Source organism: Rhinopithecus roxellana, chromosome 6, assembly GCF_007565055.1.
Source record: "Rhinopithecus roxellana isolate Shanxi Qingling chromosome 6, ASM756505v1, whole genome shotgun sequence".
NCBI lineage: Eukaryota > Metazoa > Chordata > Mammalia > Primates > Cercopithecidae > Rhinopithecus > Rhinopithecus roxellana.
Window position 1 is genome coordinate 96,195,427 of NC_044554.1, and position 27,103 is coordinate 96,222,529.

General features: G+C 55.2%; 1 protein-coding gene across 1 annotated transcript; it reads left to right on the forward strand.

Annotated features, from left to right (window-relative positions):
* Nucleotides 1-26,785, forward strand: CASTOR2 (cytosolic arginine sensor for mTORC1 subunit 2). The gene is made up of 9 exons (XM_010387711.2): nucleotides 1-106; nucleotides 794-895; nucleotides 11,042-11,235; nucleotides 11,438-11,570; nucleotides 12,475-12,598; nucleotides 15,532-15,642; nucleotides 17,063-17,145; nucleotides 19,654-19,748; nucleotides 19,848-26,785. The coding sequence occupies exons 1-9, from the start codon at nucleotides 1-3 to the stop codon at nucleotides 19,911-19,913; spliced, it is 1,014 nt and encodes a 337-aa protein (XP_010386013.1). The 3' UTR covers nucleotides 19,914-26,785.
* The last annotated feature ends 318 nt before the right edge of the window (nucleotides 26,786-27,103 follow it).

Sequence of the window (27,103 nt, forward strand, 5' to 3'; positions counted from 1 at the left end):
ATGGGGAACAGGGACACGGGCGTTGAGAGGGTGATGACCCCCCTCAATCACCCAAGGACCAAAAGCCTTGAAGCCCAGCCCAAGGGCCACCTGGACACAGACCTGGGTACCAAGAGCATGCCCAGGACCGAGGCCAGCAGGGTCAGGGTTCTGTCCCCTGTTTTTGGGGAATTGATGGTCTCGTTTTGGGGGTAGATGAGCAACATACCTCCCAGGCTGAGCGGTGATATCAGAGGTGATGTGAGGTGGGGCAGAGATCCATGTCCCAGAAATGTCACGGGTGGCCGCACTCCTCCCTCTTCAGGGATGGAAAGTAAACCAAAGGCTGGGCTGTCAGTCAGCTGGTGGGAATTAGGCGTTTTTGTGACTGGGAGCGCCAGAGTTGCTGAACTGGAGGCCAAGACATTGGGAAGGGAGATGGGGACAGACACCTAGAGGTTACAGTGGCAGGGCCGTGGAAAAGACGGCTGCTCTGCCTGACCCACACTGGAGCCACCCTTCGGCCACTTCTTCCCTCCGAGAAAATGTGGGATCTCAGGCCCTCAGGCCTGGACAGAATCACAGGGGCTGACTGGCTCAGAGGTCCCCAAAGATTGGGGGGTGGCAGAGTGGGGACAGTTGACATCTCTGTGCCTCTCCAGAGTCAGCACTGAGTAGGGGGACATGAAGGGAGAGACAGACAACTTACCTGAAGTCACCCAGCAGCCTGGGGCCGGAGCTCTGGGTAAACTGAGTCATCATCCCCGGGGCACGGGTGGGCAGCTGCCCCAGGGGACCTGCCTGGACTAATGAGATCTTCTGTGTCTGTCTGTCCGTCCATCCAGGTGCAAGTTCTTCAGTCTGACTGAGACGCCAGAGGATTACACTATCATTGTCGATGAGGAGGGATTCTTAGGTAAGTGCTCCTCTCCCTAGAGACTCGGCTGGACCACGCCCTGAAGTCAGGGCTGGCTGCCCACCTCCTTATTTCTGCTCTCACCTACTTCCTTATTTCTTCCCCCATCTACCGGTCGGCTAGAAAAACAGCAGAGTGTATTTCCTGCTCTCCCTGGGTTCTGGAGGGTCCCTTCCCCTCCTGCTCTTGAGATTGCCCCAGGAAAGACTTCTGAGCTAAAAGAGTTAGTTGGTATGGCGCTACCCAGCTGAGAATTAGATTAACCAAGAAGGAAAAGGAACATGTTTCACTGAAGCCTGCAAAGTGCCTTAAAATATCCTCAGTCGGGCGCAGTGACTTACGCCTTTAATCCCAACACTTTGGGAGGCTAAGGTGGGAGGATCACTTGAGCCGAGGAGTTCGAGACCAGCCTGGGCATAGTGAGACCCCCCCCCCCCATCTCTACTAAAAAGTTACTTTAAATTAACTGGCATGTTCCTGTGGTCCCAGCTACTTGAGAGACTGAGACAGAAGGATTGTTTGAGCCCAGGAGTTGGAGGCTGCAATGAGCTGTTATTAAATCACTGCTTTCCAGTCTGGAAGACAGAACGAGATTCCATCTCTTAAAAAAAAAGAGAGAGAGAGAAGTGTCTAGATGGCAAGGACACAGTTTAAGAAGACTTCCCGGAGAAGGCAACACTTGCAGTGAACACAGCTAAGAGTAAAGAGCCAGGCATGGTGGTGCACGCCTCTACTCCCAGCTACTTGGGAGACTGAGGCGAGAGGATTGCTTAAACCCAGGAGTATGAGACTGTGGTGTGTTATGATCACACCTGTGAATAACCACTGCACTCCAGCCTGGGCAACGTAATGAGAACTTGGTGTTTTTTTTTTTTTTTTTCGTTTTGTTTTTGAGATGGAGTCTCACTCTGTCATCCAAGCTGAAGTGCAATGGCACGATCTCGGCTCACTGCAACCGCCACCTCCCAGGTTCAAGCCATTCTCCTGCCTCAGCCTCCCAAGTAGCTGGGATTACAGGCGCCCGCCACCACACCCGGCTAATTTTTGTATTTTTTTAGTAGAGATGGGGATTCACCCTGTTGGCCAGGCTGGTCTCAAACACTTCATCTCAGGTGATCCACTCCCCCTCGGCCTCCCAAACTGCTGGGATTATAGGCATGAGCCACTGCATCCGGCCTGAGAACCTGTTTCTTAAAAAATAAAAAATGGCCGGGCGCGGTGGCTCAAGCCTGTAATCCCAGCACTTTGGGAGGCCGAGACGGGTGGATCACGAGGTCAGGAGATCGAGACCATCCTGGCTAACACGGTGAAACCCCGTCTCTACTAAAAAATACAAAAAAACTAGCCGGGCGAGGTGGCGGGCGTCTGTAGTCCCAGCTACTCGGGAGGCTGAGGCAGGAGAATGGCGTAAACCTGGGAGGCGGAGCTTGCAGTGAGCTGAGATCCGGCCACTGCACTCCAGCCCCGGCGACAGAGCGAGACTCCGTCTCAAAAAAAAAAAAAATAAAAAATAAAAAAAATAAAAAAAAATAAAAAATAAGTGCCCCCCCACCAGGTAGAAAACATTAATGGAGGGGCACTTTCCAGGCCCCATGTGTGTACAGCCACAGCTTCCAGTACTGGGGATACACTTGGCATCCCCAGGGAACTACAGTGTGAGAAGAGAGATAGGAGAACAGGGCTTGCCTGGAGGAGGGGGGATCAGGAAAGATTCCTTCATGTGGCTGTACACACATGGGCTTCTCTGACTGGAAAGCACCCCTTCCTTCGTGGTTTCTACCTGGCATGTGGGCACTGAAATTTTTTTTTTTTTCCCCAGAAACAGGTTCTTGCTATGTTGCCCAGACTGGAGTACAGTGGCTAATCACAGGTGTGATCATAGTGCATGGCAGCCTCAAACTCCTGGGCTGAAGCAATCCTCCCACCTCAGCCTCCCGAGAAGCTGAGAGTAGAGGCGTGTATCGCCGTGCCTGGCTCTAGACTTTTTCCTGAACTCCCCTCTTATACTTTATTTGGGTTAGAAGAAGCATGGGGAGACTTCTGCAGCATGGCTGTTTCTGGGGGCTCAAAAGAGGAAGTTCCTGGTGAGCTCACATGGTCGTGGAGGACTTCCTGGAGGAGGTGATATTTTTGCTGGCCTTGTGGGGAAGGAAGAAAGCATGTCAGAGGAGAGTTGAATGAGAAAGTACAGGAGCAGAAGCAAGGGCCAGGTTCAGTCTCTAAAAAAGGAGAAGACAGAGGTAGGCAGGGAAAGTTTGGATCTTACTGTTTAGGTACTGGGGAGCCATTGAAGGTTGTTGGGCTGGGTTAGGGCTGAATTGGGGTAGAGTCTGCTGAGGTGTGTGTGCAGGAGAGGGAACAGGGAGTGAAGTAGGAAATTCCCGGGGGTGAGTAAGCTCTGTTCAAATAGAGGTCCTTGGGCCCAGGCTGAGACCCTCAGCTGGCCCAGGGAAGGAATTGCCCTCTATCCCTCAACCCTGCCATTCCCCAGAGGCATCCATAATGGCCTTGTGACTTTTGAAACTGCCTTGCCCTGCCCCTCCCTGAGCCTTTCCCAGCCGCAGGCACAGCAGGCACAGGCGCAGGCTCAGTGAGGAACGCGGAGCACTGGGAAAGCAGGTTTCAGTTAGCCCAGCAAGGCCTGAGGCTAGCCAGCCAGGCTTACCTCTGTGACTTCAGGGTAAGGGCTTCCCTTCCAGGGTGCTTTTCTGTTTAGCAAACCAGGCTGCTTGGAAATCCATTATTGCCCAAGAAACAAAACAATTATTGAGTGCATTTGTTTTTTCTTTCTTTTCTTTTTTTTTTTTTTTCTTTTTTTTGAGAGAGAGTCTCACTCTGTCACCCAGGATGGAGTGCAGTGGCGTGATCTCGACTCACTGCAACCTTCACCTCCCAGGTTCACGCGATTCTCCTGCCTGAGCCTCCTGAGTAGCTGGGATTATAGGCGCCCACCACAACGCCAGGATAATTTTTTTGAATTTTTAGTAGAGATGGGGTTTGGTTTCACCATGTTGGCCAGGCTGGTCTCAAACCCCTGAACTCAACTGATCCACCTGCCTTGACTTCCCAAAGTGCTGCCAAAATATTAGCATTTTGGCCAGGCATAGTGGTTGACATCTGTAATCCCAGCACTTTGTGAGGCTGAGGCGGGCAGATCACCTGAGGTCAGAAGTTCAAGACAAGCCTGCTCAACATGGTGAAACCCCGTCTCTACTAAAAACACAAAAATTAGCCAGGCATGGTGACGCATGCCTGTAGCTCCAGCTACTCAGGAGGCTGAGCAGGAGAATCACTTGAACCCAGGAGGCCGAGGCTCGAGGCTGCAATGAGCCAAGATCATGCTGCTGCACTCCAGCTTGGGCGAGGGAGCAAGACTCCATCTCAAAAAAAGAAAAAAAAAAAAAAAAAAGGAGTTCGAGGCCAGGCACGGTAGCTCATGCCTACAGTCCCAGCACTTTGGGAGGCCGAGGCGGGCAGATCACGAGGTTAGGAGATCGAGACCATCCTGGCTAACACGGTGAAATCAAGTCTCTACTAAAAATACAAAAAAAATTAGCCAGGCGTGGTGACGGGCGCCGATAGTCCCTGCTACTCGGCAGGCTGAGGCAGGAGAATGGCATGAACCTGGGAGGCAGAACTTGCAGTGAGCCGTGATCACACCACTGCACTCTAGCCTGGGCGACAGAGCAAGACTCTATCTGGAAAAAAAAAAAAAAAAAAAAAAAAAAGGAGTTCGAGACCAGCCTGACCAACGTGGAGGAACCCCGTCTCTACTAAAAATACAAAATTAGCTGGGTGTGGTGGCGCATGCCTATCATTCCAGCTACTCAGGAGGCTGAGGCAGGAGAATCACTTGAACCCAGGAGGTGGAGGTTGCAGTGAGCCGAGAGCACGCCATTGCACTCCAGCCTGGGTGACAGAGCGAGACTCTGTCTCCAAAAAAAAAAAAAGAGTGAGGACCCATTTTACAAGCGAGAAAGCAGACATTAACTTGCCCAGAGTTAGTGACAACCAAGCCAGGATGGAAAGTAGGAAATGCTCTCAGGGCGTCTCTAGCTTAAATAAGGAGAAAGGGCTGCCGGAAAGTAATGTGAGAAGGAAGGGTATACCACCGTGTGTGGCCCAGGACTCCCAGTTGGCTGCGGCAGGATTTGGGGTGGGCCTAGGCACTGCAGTGTGAGGCTAGGAGGGCAAGCTCTACCCCTCATCGCCTTGGAGGCTCTGTTTCAGAAGGAGAGTTTAGTTTTTGTTTGCTTGCTTTTCTCAAGACAGTCTTGCTCTGTTCCCTAGGCTGGAGCGCAGTGGCACAGTCTCGGCTCACTGCAACCTCTACCTCCTGGGTTCAAGCAATTCTCCTGCCTCAGCCTCCTGAGTAGCTGGGATTACAGGCGTGCACCACCACACTTGGCTACTTTTTTGTGTGTGTTTTTAGTAGAGATAGAGTTTCACCATGTTGGCAAGGCTGGTCTTGAACTCCTGACCTCAGATGATCGTCTCGCTTCGACCTCCCAAAGTGCTGGGATTACAGATGTGAACTACTGCACCTGGCCCACTGGGTAGTTTTTAGGGTTTTTTTTCTTTTTTTGTTTTGTTTTGAGACAGAGTCTCACTCTGTTGTCCAGGCTGGAGTGTAGTGGTGCGATCGCAGCTCACTGCAACCTCCGCCTCCTGGGTTCAGGCAATTCTCCTGCCTCAGCCTCCTGAGTAGCGGGGACTGCAGGCATGCAACACTATGCCCAACTAATTTTTGTATTTTTAGTAGAGACAGAGTTTCACGTGTTGGCCAGGCTGGTCTCGAACTCGCGACCTCAAGTGATCCACCCACCTCAACCTTCCAGAGTTCCAAAGTGCTGGGATTACAGGCGTGAACCACTGTGCACGGCCCCACTGGCTAGTTTTTGTGTTTTTTTGTAGAGGAGTCTCACTGTGTTGCCTACGCTGGTCTGGACCTCCTGGCCTCAAGCAGTCCTCCCACCTTGGCCTGCCAGAGTGGGAGGATTACAGGCGTGACCGCAGGAAGAAGGATGCTGGCTCTAGCATGGGGAAGGAAGGCCAGTGCCCTGTCACCCTGTTCTACTAACCTGCAGCGCGACAGACATTGCTTCCCACGAAAGGGCCACTTCTGCCACTCTTAACATGAGCCGGGGTGCATGTTCACGGGCAGCTTTGACAGTTAGAAGCTAGCAGCTGGCCATGGTTCAGTGGACCCTGGGTCTTTCCTGGGAGGGCGGAGGATGGCTTGTAAATGACACTAACCAGCAGAGTGCCTTCCTTGTTCAGTGTGAACGTTGTTAAGGGATTCTTGGTCTGAGCACAGTGGCTCATGCCTGAAATCCCAGCCCTTTGGGAGGCTGAGGCAGGTAGATCACTTGAGCCCAGGAGTTCAAGATCAGCCTGGGCAACGTGGCAAAGCCCCGTCACTACAAACGATACAAAAATTAATCTGGTGTGGTGGCGCATGGCTGTGGCCCCAGCTACTCAGTGGGCTGCGGTGGGAGGATCACTTGAGCCTGGGAGGTTGAGGCTGCTGTGAGCCATGATTGTGCCACTGCACTCCAGCCTGAGTGACAGAGCAAGACCCTGTCTCAAAAAAAGAAAAAAAGAAGATCTTGGCTCAGATGGATGCAGTATGTCTGTGTGGCAGACAGAGGGGTTGTACATGTGTATATTCTGATTTTTTACGTGTGTGTGTGTCTGTGCGTGTGACTGAGTCTCGCTCTGTCACCCCGGCTGGAGTGCAGTGACACAATCTCTGCTCACTGCAACCTCTGCCTCCCGGTTCAAGCGATTCTCATGCCTCAGCCTCCTGAGTAGCTGAGATTATAGGTGCCCACTACCACGCCCAGCTAATATTTATATTTTTAGGGCAGACAAGGTTTCACCCATGTTGGCCAGGCTGGTCTTGAACTCCTGACCTCAGGTGATTCCGCCTGTCTTGACCTCCCAAATTACTGGGATTACAGGCCTGAATCACTGTACCCGGCCTCTTTTAAGTATTTAATGAGCACCATTTGCAGCGCTAGGTGTCCTGACAGATTCAGAAAAATGTTAGAAGCCTCTGGGTAGTGGGTAGAAGCTTAAGACTTGGAGTTAGAGGGACCCAGTGCTCATCTGGTCTCCACATCACCAGCCCTCACCCTTCACAGTCCCCTTGCCTGTGAACTGGGGACAGCGGTACATCACTGTGGTCCATGCCACGTGTGGCAAGGCATGGTCAGCAGGCAGTGACCAATCAAAAGGTGGAGAGGTGGTCAGGCAAGGTGGCTCACACCTACAATCCCTGGAATTTGGAAGGCCAAGGCAGAAGGATCGCTTGAGGCCAGGAATTTGAGACCAGCCTGGGCAACATCTCAAGACTCCATCTCCACAAAAAAATTAGAAATCAGCCAGGTGTGATGGCGTGCGCCTGAAGTCCCAGCCACTCAGGAGGCTGAGGTGGGAGGATCGCTTGAGTCTGGGAGTTTGAGCTGCAGTGAGCTGTGATTGCACCACTGCACTCCAGCCTGGGCAACAAAGCAAGACCCTGACGCTAACAAAAAACGAAGAAGGAAAGAAAAAGAGGTAGAGAGAGGAAGCTCGAAAAAGAACTCCTGGCCTCCCCTCGTGCTAAGATGGGAAGAGATAGGTTCAGATCGAAACTCTGCAGCCTTCCCTGCATGTGAATCTGGGCGAGTTGCTCCACAACCTGGAGCCTCCGTGTGTTTGTCTGTGACACGGGGATCACCGCACCTCCCTCTCAGTTCTGCAACTCCGTAGATGCTCAGTAAGTGCCCGGGAATTGTCAAGTTCATTCTCTGCATCCAGTAGCAGTGCACATCAGAGCTCCTGCGTCTTCCTCCGAGCTCTAGCCCGAAATCTGTTGTGTCAGTAAGCCAAGGTGCAAAGTTGCATCGCCGGCGAGGGTCACCTCTACGTGAGAGTCAAGCCAGTAAAGGAGCTTGCATTTTGGTCAGAATGGATGCCAAGCCTCAGGGCCGGTGGTTCTTACTGTACCCTGAATCCAGCCCTGGCCGTGAGCACAAACCAGGGCTCACTGCACACCTGCATTTGGAAGGTCAGCCCCGTTGTTTAAAATAACACCTGGGGCTGGGCACAGTGGCTCACACCTGTGATCCCAGCACTTTGGGAGGCCAAGGTGGGCAGATCACTTGAGGTCAGGAGTTCGAGACCAGCCTGCCCAACATGGTAAAACCCCATCTCTACTGAAAATACAAAAAAAAAAAAAAAAAAAAAAAAAAAAATGAACCAGGCGTGGTGGTATGCACCTGTAGTCCCAGCTACTCAGGGGGCTGAGACACAAGAATCGCTTGAACCCAGGAGGCAGAGCTTGCAGTGAGCCAAGATTGTGCCACTGCACTCTAGCCTGGGCGACAGAGCAAGACACTGTCTCAAAAAAAAAAAAAAAAAAAAACAGCAGTTCTGGGTTCCGCCCAGGGCTGAGGCCGTGAGCAGGGCGGGTAGACCAATCCATCAGACAAGCTGCCTGCTTCTGGCCAGCTGCTGATTGACCTAAAATTCTCCAGCCAGCAGCAGCTGCTCTTCCCCCACACCCATGTTTCCAGCTGGTCTCAGGCCTGGGCTTCTCCCCAAGACCACTCTGGGAATCGTCCAAACCTGCTGAGAGACTCCTAGGGGCAGAATCCTGGTTATGTAAGCACCCCCTCAGGGTGCACATATGCACCCCAGCACTTCACCGCCTCGGAGGCTGTATCAGCCACCGCTTCCGCTGGGGAGGACAGAGCCAGGATTGGCCCCTCAGAGCCCGAAACCTGTGCCTTTGATAAGAGATAGGCCTTCCACTGCTCAAGATTGGGGCTGCCTTTTCCCATTTCTGTGCAGCCGTCTGCCTCTCTAGCCACCCACTGGCTGACCACTGATCCTTCTCAGCCAGCAGGACCAATGGGCTCCCTGGGCTGCGGTCACCATGGTGACCAGAGCTGGGCAGGTAGGAACAGCCATGGGCCTCACTCAATTTCCCTCCTCTCAGGCCATCTTGCCTGCCAGCAGAGCCCAGCTCGCCTTTCCCCAGGAATCTTCATCATCACAGCTACCTTAGCTTGCCCATCTCTGAGCCCCTCTCTCCCTTTTTATGTATTTATTTTTTGAGACAGGATCTGGCTCTGTCACCTAGGCTGGAGTGCACTGGTGCGGTCATAGCTCACTGTAGCCTTGACATCCTAGATTCAAGCGGTCCTCCCACCTCAGCCTCCCAAGTAGCTGGGACCACAGGCAAGTGCCACCATGCCTGGCTCATTTATTTTTTATTTATTTTTTTAGAGATGGGGTCTTGCTACGTTGCCCAGGCTGGTGTCAAATTCCTGGCCTCAAGCAATCCTCCTACCTTGACCTCCCAAAGCAGTGGGATTACAAGCATGAGCCACCACCTCCAGCCTCAGCCCCTCTCTTTTTAGCCCCCTGTTTTCTTAGGGACTTGGTACTTTTCATTTGATGCCCAAGACAAGCCTGGGTTTTTGAGTCAGACCTGCACTGGAATCCTGGCTCTGTTATTTCCTAAGTGAACTTAGGCAAATCCCTGAGCCTTCCAGGGTTTCTGGACTGTTGAGTGTACAGTGAGCAAAATAACCCTGCTTTGGCCAGGCGCGGTGGCTTACACCTGTAATCTCAGCACTTTGGGAGGCCGAGGCGGGTGGATCACTTGAGGCCAGGCGTTCGAGACCAGCCGGGCCAACATGGCGAAACCCCCTCTCTACTAAAAATACAAAGATTAGCTGGGCATGGTAGTGGGCGCCTGTAATCCCGGCTGTTCGGGAGGCTGAGGCAGGATAATTGCTTGAACCAGGAGGCAGAGGTTGCAGTGAGCCGAGATAATGCCACTGCACTACAGCCTGGGTGACAGAGTGAGGTTTCTTCTCAAAAAAAAAAAAAAAAAAAAAAACCCTGCCTCCTTGTGGGTTGCAGTGTCAGAATCCACCTCCCTGTGCCGTGCCCCCTCCCCACTCAGGGCCTGGAACTGGGTGGGTTTAGGCAGGTGCCCGGTGATGTATGAAGAGTCCCGTGTGCAGCCTGGGCTCGAGTCTGCGGCTGTGTGTGGACACACACATAGTGTGTGCCTGTGTCCCATGTTCAGGGCTACTCAGGGACTCTGTCTGCAGGACAGGGTGGAAGGGATGGCTCAGACGTTTGGATTCTGGGTTTTCATGAGATAGGTAAGGAGCCTTAGTTGCTGCTGCTCTGGCCTCCCCACGCTGCCAAAGTCAGTGCCAGCCCCCGGGACTTCCAGGCTCTCAGCAGGAACATGGGTGACAGTCACTGCCCCCCATGATGCAGCATCTTCGGGGGCCCTCCTGGAGCTGCCTGTTCTTCCAGAGAAGCCCAACGTGCAGGGCTGGCTGAAGCAGGAAGAGAAACCCCAAAGCCCCACCCAGCCTTCTCCTGGCCTCATCTCCACCCAGAGCCTCCCTGGGAGGTCTCCAGGAACCCAGTTTGAAAGCCAGTTGCATGTGGGACACTGGGCGTGATGACAGCACCAGACCCACAAAAGGGGTGTAAGAACTAAAGATAAAGGCATTACCCACTACTGACGCCATCATTTTATGGCTGAGGAAACTGAGGCTCGGCTCAGATCAACCACTTGCCCACGTGGCTCCCGCTCTGCCAAGCTGCCTGGGATGTCCTGCGTCATCTGAGGGCCTTCCCTACCCAGTCCTCCCAGGAAGCAGCCTTTGATTCAGATCCCATCGTGTTGAAGGCCAGGCACAGTGGCTGACGCCTGTAATCCTAGCGCTTTGGGAGGCCAAGGCAGGAGGATCCCTTGAGATCAGGAGTTCGAGACCAGCCTGGCCAACATGGGAAACTGCCATCTCTACTAAAAATACCAAAATTAGCTGGGTGTGATGCTGCATACCTGTAATCTCCGCTACTCAAGAATCACTTGAACCCAGGAGGTGGAGGTTGCAGTGACCCAAGATTGTGCCACTCCAGGCACTCCAGCCTAGCAACAGAATAAGACTCTGTCTCAAAAAAAAAAAAAAAAAAAAAAGTCCCATCCTGTTGGAAAGTGAGGCAAGGCACAAGGTGGAGCTGGCCCCAGAGCCTCACTCCTAACCTCTCTGGCCTGCCTTGCCCTGCCCTTGGGACAGCTGGAACCCCAGCAGTCATAGGGCTGCCTTCCGTGTCTCCCTCCAGAGCTGCCCTCCTCGGAGCACCTGAGTGTGGCGGATGCCACCTGGCTGGCCCTGAACGTGGTGTCCGGCGGTGGCAGCTTCTCCAGCTCCCAGCCCATCGGCGTGACCAAGATCGCCAAGTCAGTCATCGCCCCACTGGCCGACCAGAACATCTCCGTGTTCATGCTGTCCACGTATCAGACAGACTTCATCCTGGTGAGCCGACCATCACAGGCACACCTTACACACTCACTCCCGCCTCTCACACACACACTCATTCCCATCTCCCACCCCTTGCAGCCTCGCCCTTCCATGCTACTCCAGGGTGGGGGCAGAGTCTCAGGGTGAAAGGCCGGTGCCCCAGGCCCACATCCCCCAGGGCCACCAGGCACACACGGCCTCAACTTCTTGCCCCTAGGTGCGTGAGCGGGACCTGCCCTTTGTCACCCACACGTTGTCATCAGAGTTCACCATCCTGCGGGTCGTCAACGGCGAGACCGTGGCAGCCGAGAACCTTGGCATCACCAATGGCTTCGTGAAGCCCAAGTTGGGTGAGCTGGGGGCAGGGGTTTGTGCAGGAGAAACCTCACGAAGTTACCAGACCCAGCCGCAGACCAGCCTTGCTCTCAGCACAGGCTTCTGCCCACTGAGCGTGAATGGAGTGCCAGGCAGAACGGGATGCAAAGGGCCTGGCGCAGTGGCTCATGCCTATAATCCCAGCACTTTGGGAGGCCGAGGCAGGCAGATCATCTGAGGTCGGGAGTTCAAGACCAGCCTGACCAACATAGAGAGACCCGTCTCTACTAAAAATACAAAATTAGCCGGGTATGGTGGTGCATGCCTGTAATTCCAGCTACTGAGGAGGCCGAGGCAGGAGAATCGCTTGAACCCAGGAGGCGGAGGTTGCGGTGAGCCGAGAACGTGCCATTGCACTCCAGTCTGGGCAACAAGAGCAAGACTCCATCTCAAAAAAAAAAAAAAAAAAATGTGACGCAAAGGTCCTAGGCAGGCCCTGCTGCCATGTCTAGCAAGGGTGGTGGACGTGCACGCAGACAGCAATGGCCAGAGGCCACTCCTGCTGCAGCCCAGGCGTCAGGGTGGGTTTTTCTGGGCAGGGACTGTGGTGCTGAAGCCTGGAACACAGATAGGAACGGAGCCAGGTGGTGCTGGGTGGTGCTGAAGCCTGGAACACAGATAGGAACGGAGCCAGGTGGTGCTGGTTGGGAAGGGCATCCCAGACAGCCAGCATAGCATGTGCAAAGGCCCGTGGGCCTGAGGGTGAGATGGAGAATGAAGACAGTGGTAATTGGTGGTAGAGGCTGGAGAAGCAGCAGTGACTAAGTCTCTCGGGGCTTGCGACTGAGCCCTCCCCAGCCCTCTTCCCAGGCCTTGCACCCACCCAAGCTGCTGCTTTCAGTCCCAGCCTCAGTGCCTGATATCTTTGTGCTCTTACAGTCCAGAGGCCGGTCATCCACCCACTGTCCAGCCCAAGCAACAGGTTCTGTGTCACCAGCCTGGACCCCGACACGCTGCCTGCTGTTGCCACACTCCTCATGGATGTCATGTTCTACTCCAATGGGTAGGGCCACCTTGGGCATGAGAGGCCGCAGGGTGGGCCAGGGGAGACACGGCTCCGCCTAGGAGTCTTAGTCTGAGAGGGGAGGCTTTGCCAGGAGCTCATCTGAGGGAAGAGATACAGCCCTGCCTCAGAGCTAGTCTGAGCGGGGAAACACGGACGACTCACCCTGGAGCTAGTCTGAGTAGGAAGGCAAGGACCCAGCCCAGAGCTAGTCTGATGGGGGAGACAAAGACCCGCCCCACAGCTAGTCCGAGGCAGGGGACAAAGACCCGCCCCACAGCTAGTCCAAGGCGGGGGACAAGAACCGCCCCAGAGCTAGTCCGCAACTAGTCCGAGGCGGGGGACAAAGATCCACCCCAGAGCTAGTCTGAGGTGGGGGGGGGGGGGCGATGATCTGCCCCAGAGCTAGTCTGAGGGGGGGACAAAGATCTGCCCCAGAGCTAGTCTGAGAGGGGGACAAAGATCCGCCCCAAAGCTAGTCTGAGGGGGGAGACAAAGATCCGTCCCGCAGCTAGTCCGAGACGGGGGACAAAGACCCGCCCCAGAGTTAGTCTAAAGGGGGAGACAAAGACCCACCCCGGAACTAGTCTGAGCGGGGAGACACGGACCCACCCAGAAGCTAGTCTGAGGTGAGAGAGACAGACCTGCCCCAGAGCTAGTCTGAGGGGGGAGACATGGACCTGCCCCAGAGCTAATCTAAGGGGGGAGACAGACCTGCCCCGGAGCTAGTCTGAGGGGGAGACAGACCTGCCTTGGAGCTAGTCAGAGGGGGGAGACAGACCTGCCCCGGAGCTAGTCTGAGGTGGGAGACAGACCTGCCCTGGAGCTAGTCTGAGGTGGGAGACAGACCTGCCCTGGAGCTAGTCTGAGGTGGGAGACAGACCTGCCCCGGAGCTAGTCTGAGGGGGAGACAGACCTGCCTTGGAGCTAGTCAGAGGGGGGAGACCTGCCCCGGAGCTAATCTGAGGTGGGAGACAGACCTGCCCCGGAGCTAGTCTGAGGGGGGAGACCTGCCCTGGAGCTAGTCTGAGGGGGGAGACAGACCTGCCTTGGAGCTAGTCAGAGGAGGGAGACAGACCTGCCCTGGAGCTAGTCTGAGGTGGGAGACAGACCTGCCCCGGAGCTAGTCAGAGGGGGGAGACAGACCTGCCCTGGAGCTAGTCTGAGGTGGGAGACAGACCTGCCCCGGAGCTAGTCTGAGGTGGGAGACAGACCTGCCCCGGAGCTAGTCTGAGGGGGAGACAGACCTGCCCCGGAGCTAGTCTGAGGGGGAGACAGACCTGCCCCGGAGCTAGTCTGAGGGGGAGACAGACCTGCCCCGGAGCTAGTCTGAGGTGGGAGACAGACCTGCCCCGGAGCTAGTCTGAGGGGGAGACAGACCTGCCCCGGAGCTAGTCTGAGAGGGGAGACAGACCTGCCCTGGAGCTAGTCTGAGGGGGGAGACAGACCTGCCCTGGAGCTAGTCAGAGGGGGGAGACAGACCTGCCCCGGAGCTAGTCTGAGGTGGGAGACAGACCTGCCCCAGAGCTAGTCTGAGGAGGGAGACAGACCTGCCCCAGAGCTAGTCTGAGGAGGGAGACAGACCTGCCCTGGAGCTAGTCTGAGGGGGGAGACAGACCTGCCTTGGAGCTAGTCAGAGGGGGGAGACAGACCTGCCCTGGAGCTAGTCTGAGGTGGGAGACAGACCTGCCCCGGAGCTAGTCTGAGGAGGGAGACAGACCTGCCCCAGAGCTAGTCTGAGGAGGGAGACAGACCTGCCCTGGAGCTAGTCTGAGGTGGGAGACAGACCTGCCCTGGAGCTAGTCTGAGGTGGGAGACAGACCTGCCCCGGAGCTAGTCTGAGGGGGAGACAGACCTGCCCCAGAGCTAGTCTGAGGAGGGAGACAGACCTGCCCTGGAGCTAGTCTGAGGGGGGAGACAGACCTGCCTTGGAGCTAGTCAGAGGGGGGAGACAGACCTGCCCTGGAGCTAGTCTGAGGTGGGAGACAGACCTGCCCCAGAGCTAGTCTGAGGAGGGAGACAGACCTGCCCCAGAGCTAGTCTGAGGAGGGAGACAGACCTGCCCTGGAGCTAGTCTGAGGTGGGAGACAGACCTGCCCCGGAGCTAGTCTGAGGTGGGAGACAGACCTGCCCCGGAGCTAGTCTGAGGGGGAGACAGACCTGCCCCGGAGCTAGTCTGAGGGGGAGACAGACCTGCCCCGGAGCTAGTCTGAGGTGGGAGACAGACCTGCCCTGGAGCTAGTCTGAGGGGGAGACAGACCTGCCCCGGAGCTAGTCTGAGAGGGGAGACAGACCTGCCCTGGAGCTAGTCTGGGGGGGGAGACAGACCTGCCCTGGAGCTAGTCTGAGGGGGGAGACACGGACCTGCCTGAGGCTGAGGAGGAGACACAGCTCTACCTAAAAGCCCCAGTCTGAGGGGGGAGACATCCTACCCTGGGAACCCCAAAATTTGGTGAAGCCCCAAAGACACACTGGGAGCTGTAACCAACTCCCCACTCCCCACTGAGCTCCAAGGACAGGCCCAGTCTGCTGAGGAGCTGAGAGCTCAGATTGTTTCATTTGGTGAACAGCAGACATTGTGTCACTCCCCCGCGGGTGTTGTAAAGTTGAGGCCAACACGAGGTGGGGCGGGCCGGGGTCCAGCATGCTGATAGCCACCACAGCCTGTGCTCTGAGATGCGGGCAGACCTGGGAAGGGGCCCTTGTAGCCTGCGTGGGAGGCCAGCCGGGCCTCCAGCACTGCAAGGTGGAGCACCCGCCTCTGTGAATGCCATGAAATCATCCCCGTTGCATAGCAAGCAGGATGAGAAGGACGCTGACCCAGGGTCACCCAGGTGGCATCAAAGCCTGGGCAGGGCCCAGCTTCCCTGGGCTGGTGTGAATGTGCAGGGGCCACAGGGGCCCCATCCTTACCAGCTGTCCCCGGTCCCCAGAGTGAAGGACCCCATGGCCACCGGGGATGACTGTGACCACATCCGCTTCTTCTCCTTCTCCCTCATCGAGGGCTACATCTCCCTGGTGATGGACGTGCAGACACAGCAGAGGTGAGCCAGGCCCTGGGGTGAACGTTCAACCCAGGGTGGGCCCCAGGATCTGGGAGGACTATGTGAGGGCACATCACCCACTTTGTCTTTTTTCTTTTTTTTTTTTGAGACGAGGTCTCGCTCTCTCGTCCAGGCTGGGGTGCAGTGGTGCAATCTCGGCTCACCACAACCTCTACCTCTCAGGTTCAAGCAATTCTGCTGCCTCAGCTGAGATTACAGGCACGTACCACCATGCCCAGCTAATTTTTGTATTTTTAGTAGAGACAGGGTTTTGCCACGTTGGCCAGGTTGGTCTCGAACTCTGGACCTCAGGCGATCCGCCCACCTCAGCCTCCCAAAGTGCTGGGATTACAGGTGTGATTTTTTTTATTTTTATTTTTGTTGAGACAGGATCTTGCTCTGTCACCCATGCTGGAGTGCAGTGGTGCAATCGTAGCTCACTGCAACCTCTGTCTCCCGAGTTCAAGCAATCCGCATGCTTTAGCCTTCTGAATAGCTGGGGCTACAGTTGCCTGCCACCACACCTGGCTAATTTTTGTATTTTTATTTATTTTTTGGAGACGGAGTCTCACCCTGTCTCCAAGGCTGGAGTGCAGTGGCGTGATCTGGGCTCACTACAACCTCTGTCTCCCAGGTTCAAGTGATTCTCCTGCCTCAGCCTCTGAGTCGCTGGGATTACAGGCGCACACCACCATACCCTATTTTTTTTTTATTTTTTCTAGAGGCAGGGTTTTACCATGTTGGCCAGGCTGGCCGTGAACTCCTGACCTCAAGTGATTCACCCACTTCAGCCTCCCAGAGTGCTGAGATTACTGGTGTGAGCCACCGCGCCTGGCCGGGTTTTGTATTTTTAGTAGAAATGGGGCTTCGCCATGTTGACCAGTCTGGTCTCGAACTTCTGACCGCAAGTGATCTGCCAGCCTCGGCCTCCCAAAGTGCTGGGATTACAGGCGTGAGCCACCGCACCCGGCCACTTTGTCTCTAATAAACCCTCACCACGGCCCTTCATCATAAGTGAACTGGCCCCTCAGCTCAGAGAGGTGCAGCGGTTGTCCGAGGTCTACTCTGGGGTGGTGGCAAAGTGGGGATTTGAACCGCAGCCCCGGTGCTATTTCTCCCTCAGCTTCTGCTCTGGACCTGGGAAGAGGTGTCTAGACCAGCCTTAGCAAGGGTTTGGTCTTGTTCCAAAGCCCAGCCTGACATCACCCTCCCCATCTGCCTCCCGGCAAGACGAGGAGGCTGCAGGCCGAATGGGTCCAGGGTGTCTGGCAGGGCTTGTCTTTGGGGGGTCCTGAGCTCTGCCCAACCCGCCCACCTGCCTGGCCAGCCCCATGCCTCGCCCTGGCTGGTGCACCAGCACGCCAAGGAGGGAGCGCAATTTACATCAGCCTCGGGGATTCTTCTCTCGATCCTTTCGAAGGTTTCCTAGTAACTTGCTGTTCACAAGCGCATCCGGAGAGCTCTGGAAGATGGTCCGGATTGGAGGACAGCCCCTGGGGTTTGGTGAGTCCTGGGGGTATTGCACGGGGGATTGAGGGGAGCTGGCACTGCTGAGCTCACTCACATACATTGTCCGCGGTGACTCAGCCCCTGCTGGGGGGTACAGATGGGGAGACTGAGACTTGGGGAGCCTGAAGTTTCTGTTGCTCCCCAGGGTGCGGCAGGTGTACACAGGCCTCTTGGGGACGGGGGGGAGCAGGCTTCAATCAGAGCGCTTTTATTTTGCCCCCTCTCGAAAATTAATGTGTTGCTTATTATTAGAAAATTAAACAACTGGGCACGGTGGCTCATGCTTGTAATCCCAGCACTTTGGGAGGCCGAGGTGGAAGGATCCATTGAGCCCAGGAGTTCTATACCAGCCTGGGAAACAGCGAGGCCCTGTCTCTACCAAAAGTTTTAAAATTAGCTGGGCATGGTGGCCGGCGCCTGTAATCCCAGCTACTCAGGAGGCTGAGGCAGGAGAATTACTTGAGCCCAAGAGTTCAAGGCTGCAGTGAGCCATGATCATGCCATTGTACTCCAACCTGGGCGACAGAGCAAATCTTTGTCTCTGAAAATTAAAGAGGCCGGGCGAGGTGGCTCGTGCCTGTAATCCCAGCTCTTTGGGAGACCGAGGCAGGTGGATCACCTGAGGTCAGAAGTATGAGACCAGCCTGGCCAACATGATGAAACCCCGTGTCTACTGATAATACAAAAAATTAGTCAGGCATGCTGGCGTGCGCCTGTAATCCTAGCTACTCAGGAGGCTGAGACAGGAGTATTGCAGGAACCCAGGAGGTGGAGATTGCAGTGAGCCAAGATCATGCCATTGCACTTCAGCAAGTCTCTGTCTCAAAAAAAAAAAAATAAATTAAATTTAAAAAAGAATAAATTGGGGCTGTGATAAAAATTAAAGAGAAAAAAAAATCACTACTTAGTGCCACAGCTCAAAGATAATAGCTGCTGGCAACTTTTTAATGTGTTTTCTTCACATAAATACATGTAATTGTCAGACATCTCCCAGAGAGTCTGACACCCACCACTTTACCCCTAAATGCCTCACGTTTTCTATCCTGGGAAGAAGCACTTTCTCCTGTATAACCACAATGACAGGATTCCACAGGAGAAAATTGTCAGTCATTCCCTCAGACTCAGTCTTTCCTCTGTTTCCACAGTTGTCCAGACAGTGTCTTTGGTGGATAGCATTTTTTTTTTTTTTTTTTTGTTTGAGACGGAGTCTCGCTCTGTCGCGGCCCAGGCTGGAGCGCAGTGGCCGGATCTCAGCTCACTGCAAGCTCCGCCTCCTGGGTTTACGCCATTCTCCTGCCTCAGCCTCCCTAGTAGCTGGGACTACAGGCGCCCGCCACCACGCCCAGCTAGGTTTTTTTTTTTTGGTATTTTTTTTTAGTAGAGATGGGGTTTCACCGTGTTGGCCAGGATGGTCTCGATCTCTTGACCTCATGATCTGCCCATGTCGGCCTCCCAAAGTGCTGGGATTACAGGCTTGAGCCACCGCGCCCGGCCTGCTTTTTTTTTCTTTTTGAGACAGGATCTTGCTCTGTCACCCAGGCTGAAGTGCAATAGCACAATCTTGGCTCACTGCAGTCTTTGCCTCCCAGGTTCAAGTGGTTCTGCTGCCTCAGCCTCCCTAGTTGCTGGGACTATAAGCATGCACCACCACACCCGGCAAATTTTTGTATTTTTAGTAGAGATGGGATTTCACTATGTTGGCCAGGCTGGTCTCGAACTCCTGACCTCAGGTGATCCGCCCGCTTCAGCCTCCCAGAGTGCTGGGATTACAGGCATGAGCCACCACGCCCAGCCAAGGTGCTACACTTTTAAACAGCCAGATCTCATGAGAACTTACTGTCACAAGAACAGTACCAAGAGGATGATGCTAAACCATTCATGAGCAATCCACCCCCATAATCCAGTCACCTCGCACCAGGCCCCACCTCCAGCACTTCAGATTACAATTGGAGGATTTGGGCAGAAACACAAAGCCAAACTATGTCACTGGCCAGCAACCAGAGAAGACTCTTGGATGGGGGACATCTGGGTTAAGCCTTCAAGAGGGATGGGGATGGCAAGTGGGAGGCCGGGCGCGGTGCCTCATGCTTGTAATTCCAGCACTTTGGGAAGTTGAGGTGGATGGATCACTTAAGGTCAGGAGTTCGAGACCAGCCCAGCCAACATGGTGAAACCCCATCTCTACTAAAAATACAAACAAAATTAGCTGGGCGTGGTGGTGCACGCCTATAATCCCAGCTACTTGAGAGGCTGAGGCACGAGGATTGCTTGAACTCAGGAGGCAGAGGTTGTACTGAGGTGAGCTCACGCCAGTGCACTCCAGCCTGGGTGATGGAGCAAGACCGTGTCTCAAAAAAAAATAAAAGGGATGGCAGATGAGAATCTCTAGGAGGATGGTGGGTGCAGGGTAGGCATTGCCCACTGAGGGTAGAGGCTGAAGAGCCACATAGGCAAGGGTAGCCAGGTTACACAGAGGCTAAGGACGGTCTCCCCTATCCCTAGATGAGTGTGGCATCGTGGCCCAGATCTCGGAGCCCTTGGCCGCTGCGGACATCCCAGCCTACTACATCAGTACTTTCAAGTTTGATCATGCACTTGTGAGTGTCCAGACCCAGCCCCCTCCAGGGCAGGGCCGGGGTGGGGAAGCGGGTTCCTGGGCTCACAGGCAGGCATCTGCCTCCTCTCCCCCCGCACAGGTCCCAGAAGAGAACATCAATGGTGTCATCAGTGCCCTGAAGGTCAGCCAAGCAGAGAAGCACTAGAAGGACCTCTTCTGCTCCTCCCTGCCACCGCCCAGGCCCAGCCCTAACCCCGAAGATTGATCTTGCAGTATTTCTCTACAGACTGGAAAATCGGCCTGGGGACCCTGAGAAAGGGGCATCTCCGGGAGACTCTGTCGATTGCCAATCCCTCCAGGCCAGGGGCCCACACCGAGGCCTCCCCATGCCCTCCTGCCTTCCCGGAGCCCCCCGGGCCCTCCAGAGGACGACCTTTCTCTTCCCCGCCTCCCCACCCCAGAAAATGCTTTCGGAGGCCCAGGGAGCTTGTGAGCTGATGCGCCTTTTCATCTGGCCTCACCCATGGCCAGGAGCAGATGCCGAGGGAAGCCGGTCCCTCCTCCGAGACACCGGCGTGCCAGCTGTCATGTCACCTTGCAGGGCTGGAGCTGGCAGGGTGGGGCCGAGTTTGGGGCGCCCGGGAGGGTTTGGGGGTGAGTACTGGGGTCACTGGTCTCTGCTTCCATCAGCTCAGGGCTGGTTCCCTCAGAATGGAGGCCAGCGCGGCCCCCTCAGGTCATCGGGGCTGGTGAGGCTCAGACAGGAGCCCAGGTGGGATCCTCGAGCTGGGAAGGACCCAGACTCCCCCTGTACCTCCCCTGCCAACCACAGGGCCTGGGCCCGACTCCCAGCAAGACTGCCAAGAGGGCCCTGTCCAGACCCTCCCCCACAAGCACCCAGTCTTTGTGGGGAGGAGGGAGGGTCCCAGGAGACCCACCAGCCTGGAGCACCAGCTCCTGTCCCCTCGGCTCTTCCTGGACCAGACTTGGGCAGGTGGGGCCTCAGTTTCCCCCAGCAGGGACATCCCTGGCTTTCCGGGCCTGGGGTCTCTTAGGTGGTGTCCCACCTCCCCAACAGACAACTAGACCAGCATAGGACTCCCCGCCGTCCTCCTCCCTCGCGTGCCCCCAACTCACCTGCCTGCCCGCCCGCCCCTCGGTTGGGGGCTGTGGCATTCATGAGTACTTGACCCAGGAGGCAGCTTAACTGAGCCTTAATAGAGAAAACCATACTTTGTTTTAGTTTTTTATTTAATGTATTTGCACCCAGGCTGCTGTTGGCGGTAGTTTCTGTTTGGCCAGGATAGGACCTATTTGAGTTCTGTCAAGGGGGCCTGGAGGCTCCGTGTCACTAGGCTGGTGGTCTGTGGCTCCAGGGACAGGCATAGGAGTGGGGAGATGTCACAGGAGCCTTGGCCCTGTCTTCTGAAGGGAAGCTGGGAGCAGAGATTTGTTGCAAGACGCTGGAGCCGCTGGCAGCCCACATAGGACCCCCCCAACCAGCTGTGGTTCTGTCTGAGCACCGGAAGGGGTGAGGGAACCCGAGGGCCATGGGGAGGTGGACAGCCGGGTGGCAGGCCAGCTCAGTGTTCATGTCCAGGAGGCATGGGGTTAGCCAGGGTGTCCCTTCCAGTGGGGTGGTTTTCTGGATGAGGAGGACCAAGGGCCCCTGTGGCTTTAGCTCTGGCAGTTGAATTGTGCTTTTTTTTTTTTTTTTTTTTTTTTTGAGATGGGAGTCTTGCTGTGTCGCCCAGGCTGGAGTGCAGTGGCACAATCTTGGCTCACTGCAACCTCCTTCTCCCAGGTTCAAGTGATTCTTCTGCCTCAGCCTCCCGAGTAGCTGGAATTACAGGCACGTGCCACCACACCTGGCTAGTTATTGTGTTTTTAATACAGACAGGGTTTTGTCACATTGCTCAGGCTGGTCTTGAACTCCTGAGCTCAAATGATCCACCCACCTCGGCCTCCCAAAATGCTGGGATTACAGACGTGAGCCACTGCACCCAGCCAAGTTGTGCTGTTTCTGAGGTCGGAGGAGATGGGATATTTTCTAGTCCTGGCAAAGTGCTCCCTGCTGCTCTGAGCTGAGTGGGACCCTTTGTGCCCTGGAAGCCTACCAGATAGAGAAGCTGTTCTTTAAGATCCTTGTGGGTGTTCGGGACCCACCACATGAATTAGAAACCAACTTTTTTTTTTTTTTTTTAAAGTTAATTCGTTTTGCACAAAACTCCATAACAAAACTCGTACATTACTGGTCCCAAAAGGGAGGCGGCTGAGTGGGGCAGGGCTGTGGTGAAAGCCCTGAGTCCCCTTTCTGACCTTGCAAGGCCTTGATTTTCCTTTCTGTCATTTACCCCTGACGGTGTCATTTCTCTGCCTTTCCTTCCTGCCGTGCAAGTGTGTCGGCCCCGTGACCCCCGAGTCGTGTGTCCCCTAGACTTCCTAGGACGTATCTATTGTACACACCTATAAATACTGTGTTTTATGTTGATAGAGATATATACTGTAAATAGCATATATACTTGAGCAATATATATGTTAATATATACTGTGTGCGCAGTCCGTGGACACAGCTCCCTGCTGTGTGTGCACACGTGTGTGGGCGTGATGGCCTCCACCCCGCGCCAGTCTGCCATGCACGTGGGCACGTGAGCCACCATATATTTTTAATTCCAGTATATAGGCAATACGATTATTACAGAAGCCGACAGGTTCCCTCAGACCTGACTGGAGAGAACAAAGCCAGCAGCTCAAAGAGCCTGCGACACGGGACGTGGGATGGGTGCTGAGAGCCCGCTGTGGCGTGGGTCATGCCTCCCGCAGCCCGCTTTCCCCAGCCAAGGTCCCTGGGTACCCTTGTTTTATTTGGGGGGACGTTGATCCCATGGGAGGAGTATTTGGAATTTCTTGCTTTTAATCAGAATACCCCCTCTCCCCTGCCCCCCACCAGTGGCCTCACCCTGAAGACCTGGGCCTACTGAATGGGCCACACGCTGCCTGCATCCCGCCTCCGTGGGTGGCAGTTTTTACACAGGTGGCTTATCTGTTTTTTTGTTGTTTTTTGTAACCTGCAAGCTTAGAAATCTCAGGTTCTGCTCCCGGGGCTCCTCCTCGGGACTGGCCTCGTGTAATGGAGAAAAGCACGCATGTCGGGGCGCGCCATGGCCAGGGTATGGCTCTCTGCCTTGGCTGGCTCTGCAGGGGTGGTCCCTGCTCCAGCCCGATCCACGGGAGCTGCCCCCCGGGGACCCCGCTCCTCGGTCACAGGGGGCCGCTTTAGTTTTCCCGTCCCCATCCTGCTCATGTAAAGCTTGGTTGATCTTCTCGGCGTTCTGTGTGTAGTGTAGTTTTGGTTTGGTCTCCACAGCTCTTCGCGAGTGGGGCGTGAGTGTGATTTTTCCTAGGCAGGGGCCGTCTGCCCTTGTCCCCCAGCCATCTCCTGGTCTGCTGGGTGGGAGCATCTCTCCAGGCCCCAGACCCTAGTTGGAGGTGGGTGTGTTTCTCAGAGGGGCTCCATCCGCAGTTGCATGGAACTCTGTACCTATTTGCTGTCCATCCCTCGGAGGTAATCAAGAGGAGTGGGCCCGTTATCTTGGTGCTGGCGGATGGGGCAGGTGCCTGGCGGGGAGGAAGAGGGCTTTCCATCCATGATGTGGATTTTTTTGTTTGTTTTGTTTCTGAGATGGAGTCTTGCTCTGTCGCCCAGGCTGGAGTGCAGGGGCACGATCTCAGCTCACTGCAGCAACCTCCACCTCCTGGGTTCAAGCGAGTCTCCTGCATCAGCCTCCCGAGTAGCTGGGAATACAGGCGCCTGCCACCACGCCCGGCTCATTTTTGTATTTTTAGTAGAGACGGGGTTTCACCATGTTGGCCAGGCTGGTCTTGAACTCCTGATCTCAAGTGATCCGCCCACCTCGGCCTCCCAAAGTGCTGGGATTACAGGCGTGAGACACCGTGCCTGGCCTCGTGGAATTTCTAGGGGCGAGCAGGTGACCCTGGGGCTGCCACTTGGGCTCCTGGAGTGTGTGTCTTGGCCCCTATGTGGTTCTCCAGTAGGAAGAGCTCAGACAGTCTCAACCCCACCCTCTTCCCTTGCTGCACATGGAGTACCAGTGGGAACTGAAGGATGGGGAGGAACAGAGTAGTGACCACCCCCTCCCTGCCACTGATAAGTTCTGCCTCGTTGTGGGGCTCCCCTGGTTTCCAAGACACCCCTTTTTCCCTCATTCCCTCATCCTGATCCAGCAAAGATCTGGGCATTGCTGACTCTGCACCTCCTTCCTCCATGGGCATCTCTAGGACCGCCCCCCTTCAAGGGGCACTGCCCATGCCACTGTCCTCAGCCCAGGGCATGCATCCGAGCTGGAGAGGTTTGCAGGCCTGACCCCGGTAGCCTCCCATCCCCAAGACTCAGAGGCGGGGGCCCAGAGCCTCACTCCAAACCACCGGCATTCTCACCTCCAGGCACCAGGCTGTTGGTAGGAAAGGAAGGAGCTGGGAGATCAGAGGCTCCCAGTGTAGCCTCCGGAAGCAGCAGCATAGCCACAGTGACATTTGTTTAGCAGGAGGAGGCTTGGTCTGGAGGGGCTTGCCCCTCTGAGGTGACAGAGGATGCCCTGGAGGTCAGGAGAGAAGACTGGGAAGACAGGTAGGGCCAGGCCCCTGTCAAAGCCCAAGGCACTATTTGCCTGGTGATCTTCAAAGGTGAACCCCAACCCCCTCCCACCAGCCCCCTCCTCCTGGCCACATTTTCCAGGGATGCCCTGGGGAGTCCTAAGGCCACCCTGAGCCCCTTTCTGAGCCTTGAGATCTGGATGTGGGGACAACCAGGGCTTTTCCCAGCCCCAGCTAAGAGAGGGGGCTTTAAGGCAAGAGCACCCCAGCCCTGCAATGGGGGGGGGGGTCTTTTTTTTTTTTTATTTTTTTGAGACGGAGTCTCACCCTGTCACCTAGGCTGGAATGCAATGGTGCGATCTCAGCTCGCTGCAACCTCTGCTTTCCAGGTTCAAGCGATTCTCCTGCCTCAGCCTCCCAGGTAGCTGGGATTACAGGCACCTGCCACCACGCTTGGCTAATTTTTGTATTTTTAGTAGAGATGGGGTTTCGCCAGTTGGCCAGGCTGGTCTCGAACTCCTGACCTCAGGTGATCCATCCACCTTGGCCTCCCAAAGTGCTGGGATTACAGGTGTGAGCCACCGCGCCCAGCCAATGGGATTTTTCACACTACTTTCTGAGTGAAGCACTTTGCATGGGGATGGGAAGAAGCACCCCCAACCTTCTAACCCGCTCTGAGCAGGCCTGGAGCAGTGGAGACAGTGAATGGTGTAATAGGCAGAGCCTGAGTGAGGCCGGTGGGCTTCTCCAACAGAGAAAATACATTGGCTTTGGGTACCATGCTGAGGGAGGGGGTTAGGCCTGGCGGGGGCCCATTCAAAGGAGGCCAGGCCTGGTGGCTCAGGACTGTCATCCCAGCATTTTGGGAAGCCAAGGCAGGAAGAGAGCTTGAGGCCAGGAGTTCAAGACCAACCTGGTCAACATAGCAAGACCCTGCCTCTACAAAAAATAACAAGAGGCCCCAGGGAAGGAAGCCAGCCAGGTGCAGCCTGGAGCAGAGGCAGGAGCCTGAGGCCTGAGCCCTGGCATCCGGGGGCAGCCTGGTGGCCGAGAGCTTGTGGCTGTCGCTACAAAGGAAGAGGAGCTATGGAAATTGGAAGTGCAGGGCGGCCTGTGTGCTAGGAGTGGGGACACAGGTCTGGGTGGTTTGTGCACACGCGTGTGCATGTACGTGTGAGCGCGGATGTGTTCCTATGCATTTAGAGTGTGTGCGTGCACGCGTGCCGAGCCCACACCTGAGATAATGGGACTGGCTCTTGGAGTTTCTTGAGTTCTCAGTAGCAGTCTTGCTTTCGGGCCTCGAGTGCAGAAATTAGGTGAGTGAGGTTAGGACTCGAATGCAGGCCCTGGCTCCAGGGGAGAGGGTGGGGCATCTCTGGTAGGATGGCCTCACCCCACTTGTCAGAACTACTCTGGAGGGGGGCAAATGGTGTCAGGAACAGTTTGAGCAGTTCTGGCTCAGGGTCATTCATGAGGTTGCTATTGTCCGAAATCTTAGCTAAGGATTGGAGGATGCACTTCTGAGTCAGGCCTGGCTGAACGCAGGAGGCCTCAGTCCTTCCCCATGTCGGCCAACCCACGGGGCTGCTTGAGTGTCCCCACAATATGGCGCTTGGCTTCCCCCACAGCAAGAGATTCAAAGGCCCAGGGTAGAAGCCGAAGTGTTATTTTTATCCCTAGCCTCAGAATTCACACGTTGTTTCCTCCACCATGCTCTGGTGTGATACAGCCCAGCTCTGACTTGAAGGGACTGGGGCTGCCCGTGCCGACTCTCCAAAGGTCCATCCTGAAGATGGTGTTCACAGGGAGAGTTTTTGGGGTTCGGCGCTCCCTCATCTACTGGGGCTCATTCTGGAAGAAGGACCAGAAGAATTGGAGACCCCCGCCCCTCACCCAACTTTGGAGGTGGCAGAGTGAACAGCAGACCAAGTTCAGGTCCCAAGACAGGCCAAGGCCAATGCGGTTTCCCTTCCACTGCCTCAGTTTACCTGTATTCAGAAGACGGTCCAGGAGGAGTTGAGCAGAGTTCCCTCTAAAGGAGTAGGGAGCTGATAACAGTCCCAAGCCCTCCTCTTTCTCTATGCCAAAATCATTTCCGTTATCCTGAGATGGGGGTGATTGGATGAATGGTGTACTGAGGGACCTCTGCCCTGCCCAGAGCCCCCCATCGTAGTGGGGACAGGGGACTTCCTGCCCACGGCCCCCTCCAGCCCTCACCTGGCTTGCCCGGGTCACCAGCAGCTGCAGCGGCGTTTTGTCAGTCCCAAGATCTGGGTGAAGGGGAGAACCCACCATCTTATCCCTACCCGCCGGGGCCCTCAAGCTTATTTTGTTGAAGAAACACAAAACCCTCGAGATTCATGTACTGTATGTTGGAGAGAAAAAAAATTACCTAATGTTCCCCCCAAAAAGACAGTATATTTTGTACTTTGTAAAGTGTTAATTAAAATGAAAAGAAAAAAAAAAAAAAAAAACGATGCTGGCTGGTGGCTGTCTGGTTTTTTGCTGATGTAGCCAGAACCTGGTCTCAACTTTCTCCTCCACACTAGTCGGGGGAACACAGACCAGGGGCTAGAGGTGGGTAGAAAAACATGCAGAATCTGAGGAAGGGCCCCCAGAGCCAGAGGGTTGTATTAGTTACCTGAGCTGCATAACAAATTGTCCCCAAACTTAACAGCTTAATATGATCATTGTTTATGGATCACATTTTCTGTGCGTCAGGAATTCAGGAAGTTTGGCTGAGCGATTCTGGCTCAGAGTCACTCATGAGGTTGCCGTTGT

Bases quoted from the DNA above. Each gene is read 5' to 3' on its own strand.
- CASTOR2 (XM_010387711.2), top strand. From the start codon at position 1: ATGGGGAACAGGGACACGGGCGTTGAGAGGGTGATGACCCCCCTCAAT. The intron at 107-793 runs GTACCAAGAGCA...TGGACTAATGAG, and splicing joins CCACCTGGACACAGACCTGG to ATCTTCTGTGTCTGTCTGTC. The intron at 15,643-17,062 runs GTGAGCCAGGCC...ATCCTTTCGAAG, and splicing joins GACGTGCAGACACAGCAGAG to GTTTCCTAGTAACTTGCTGT.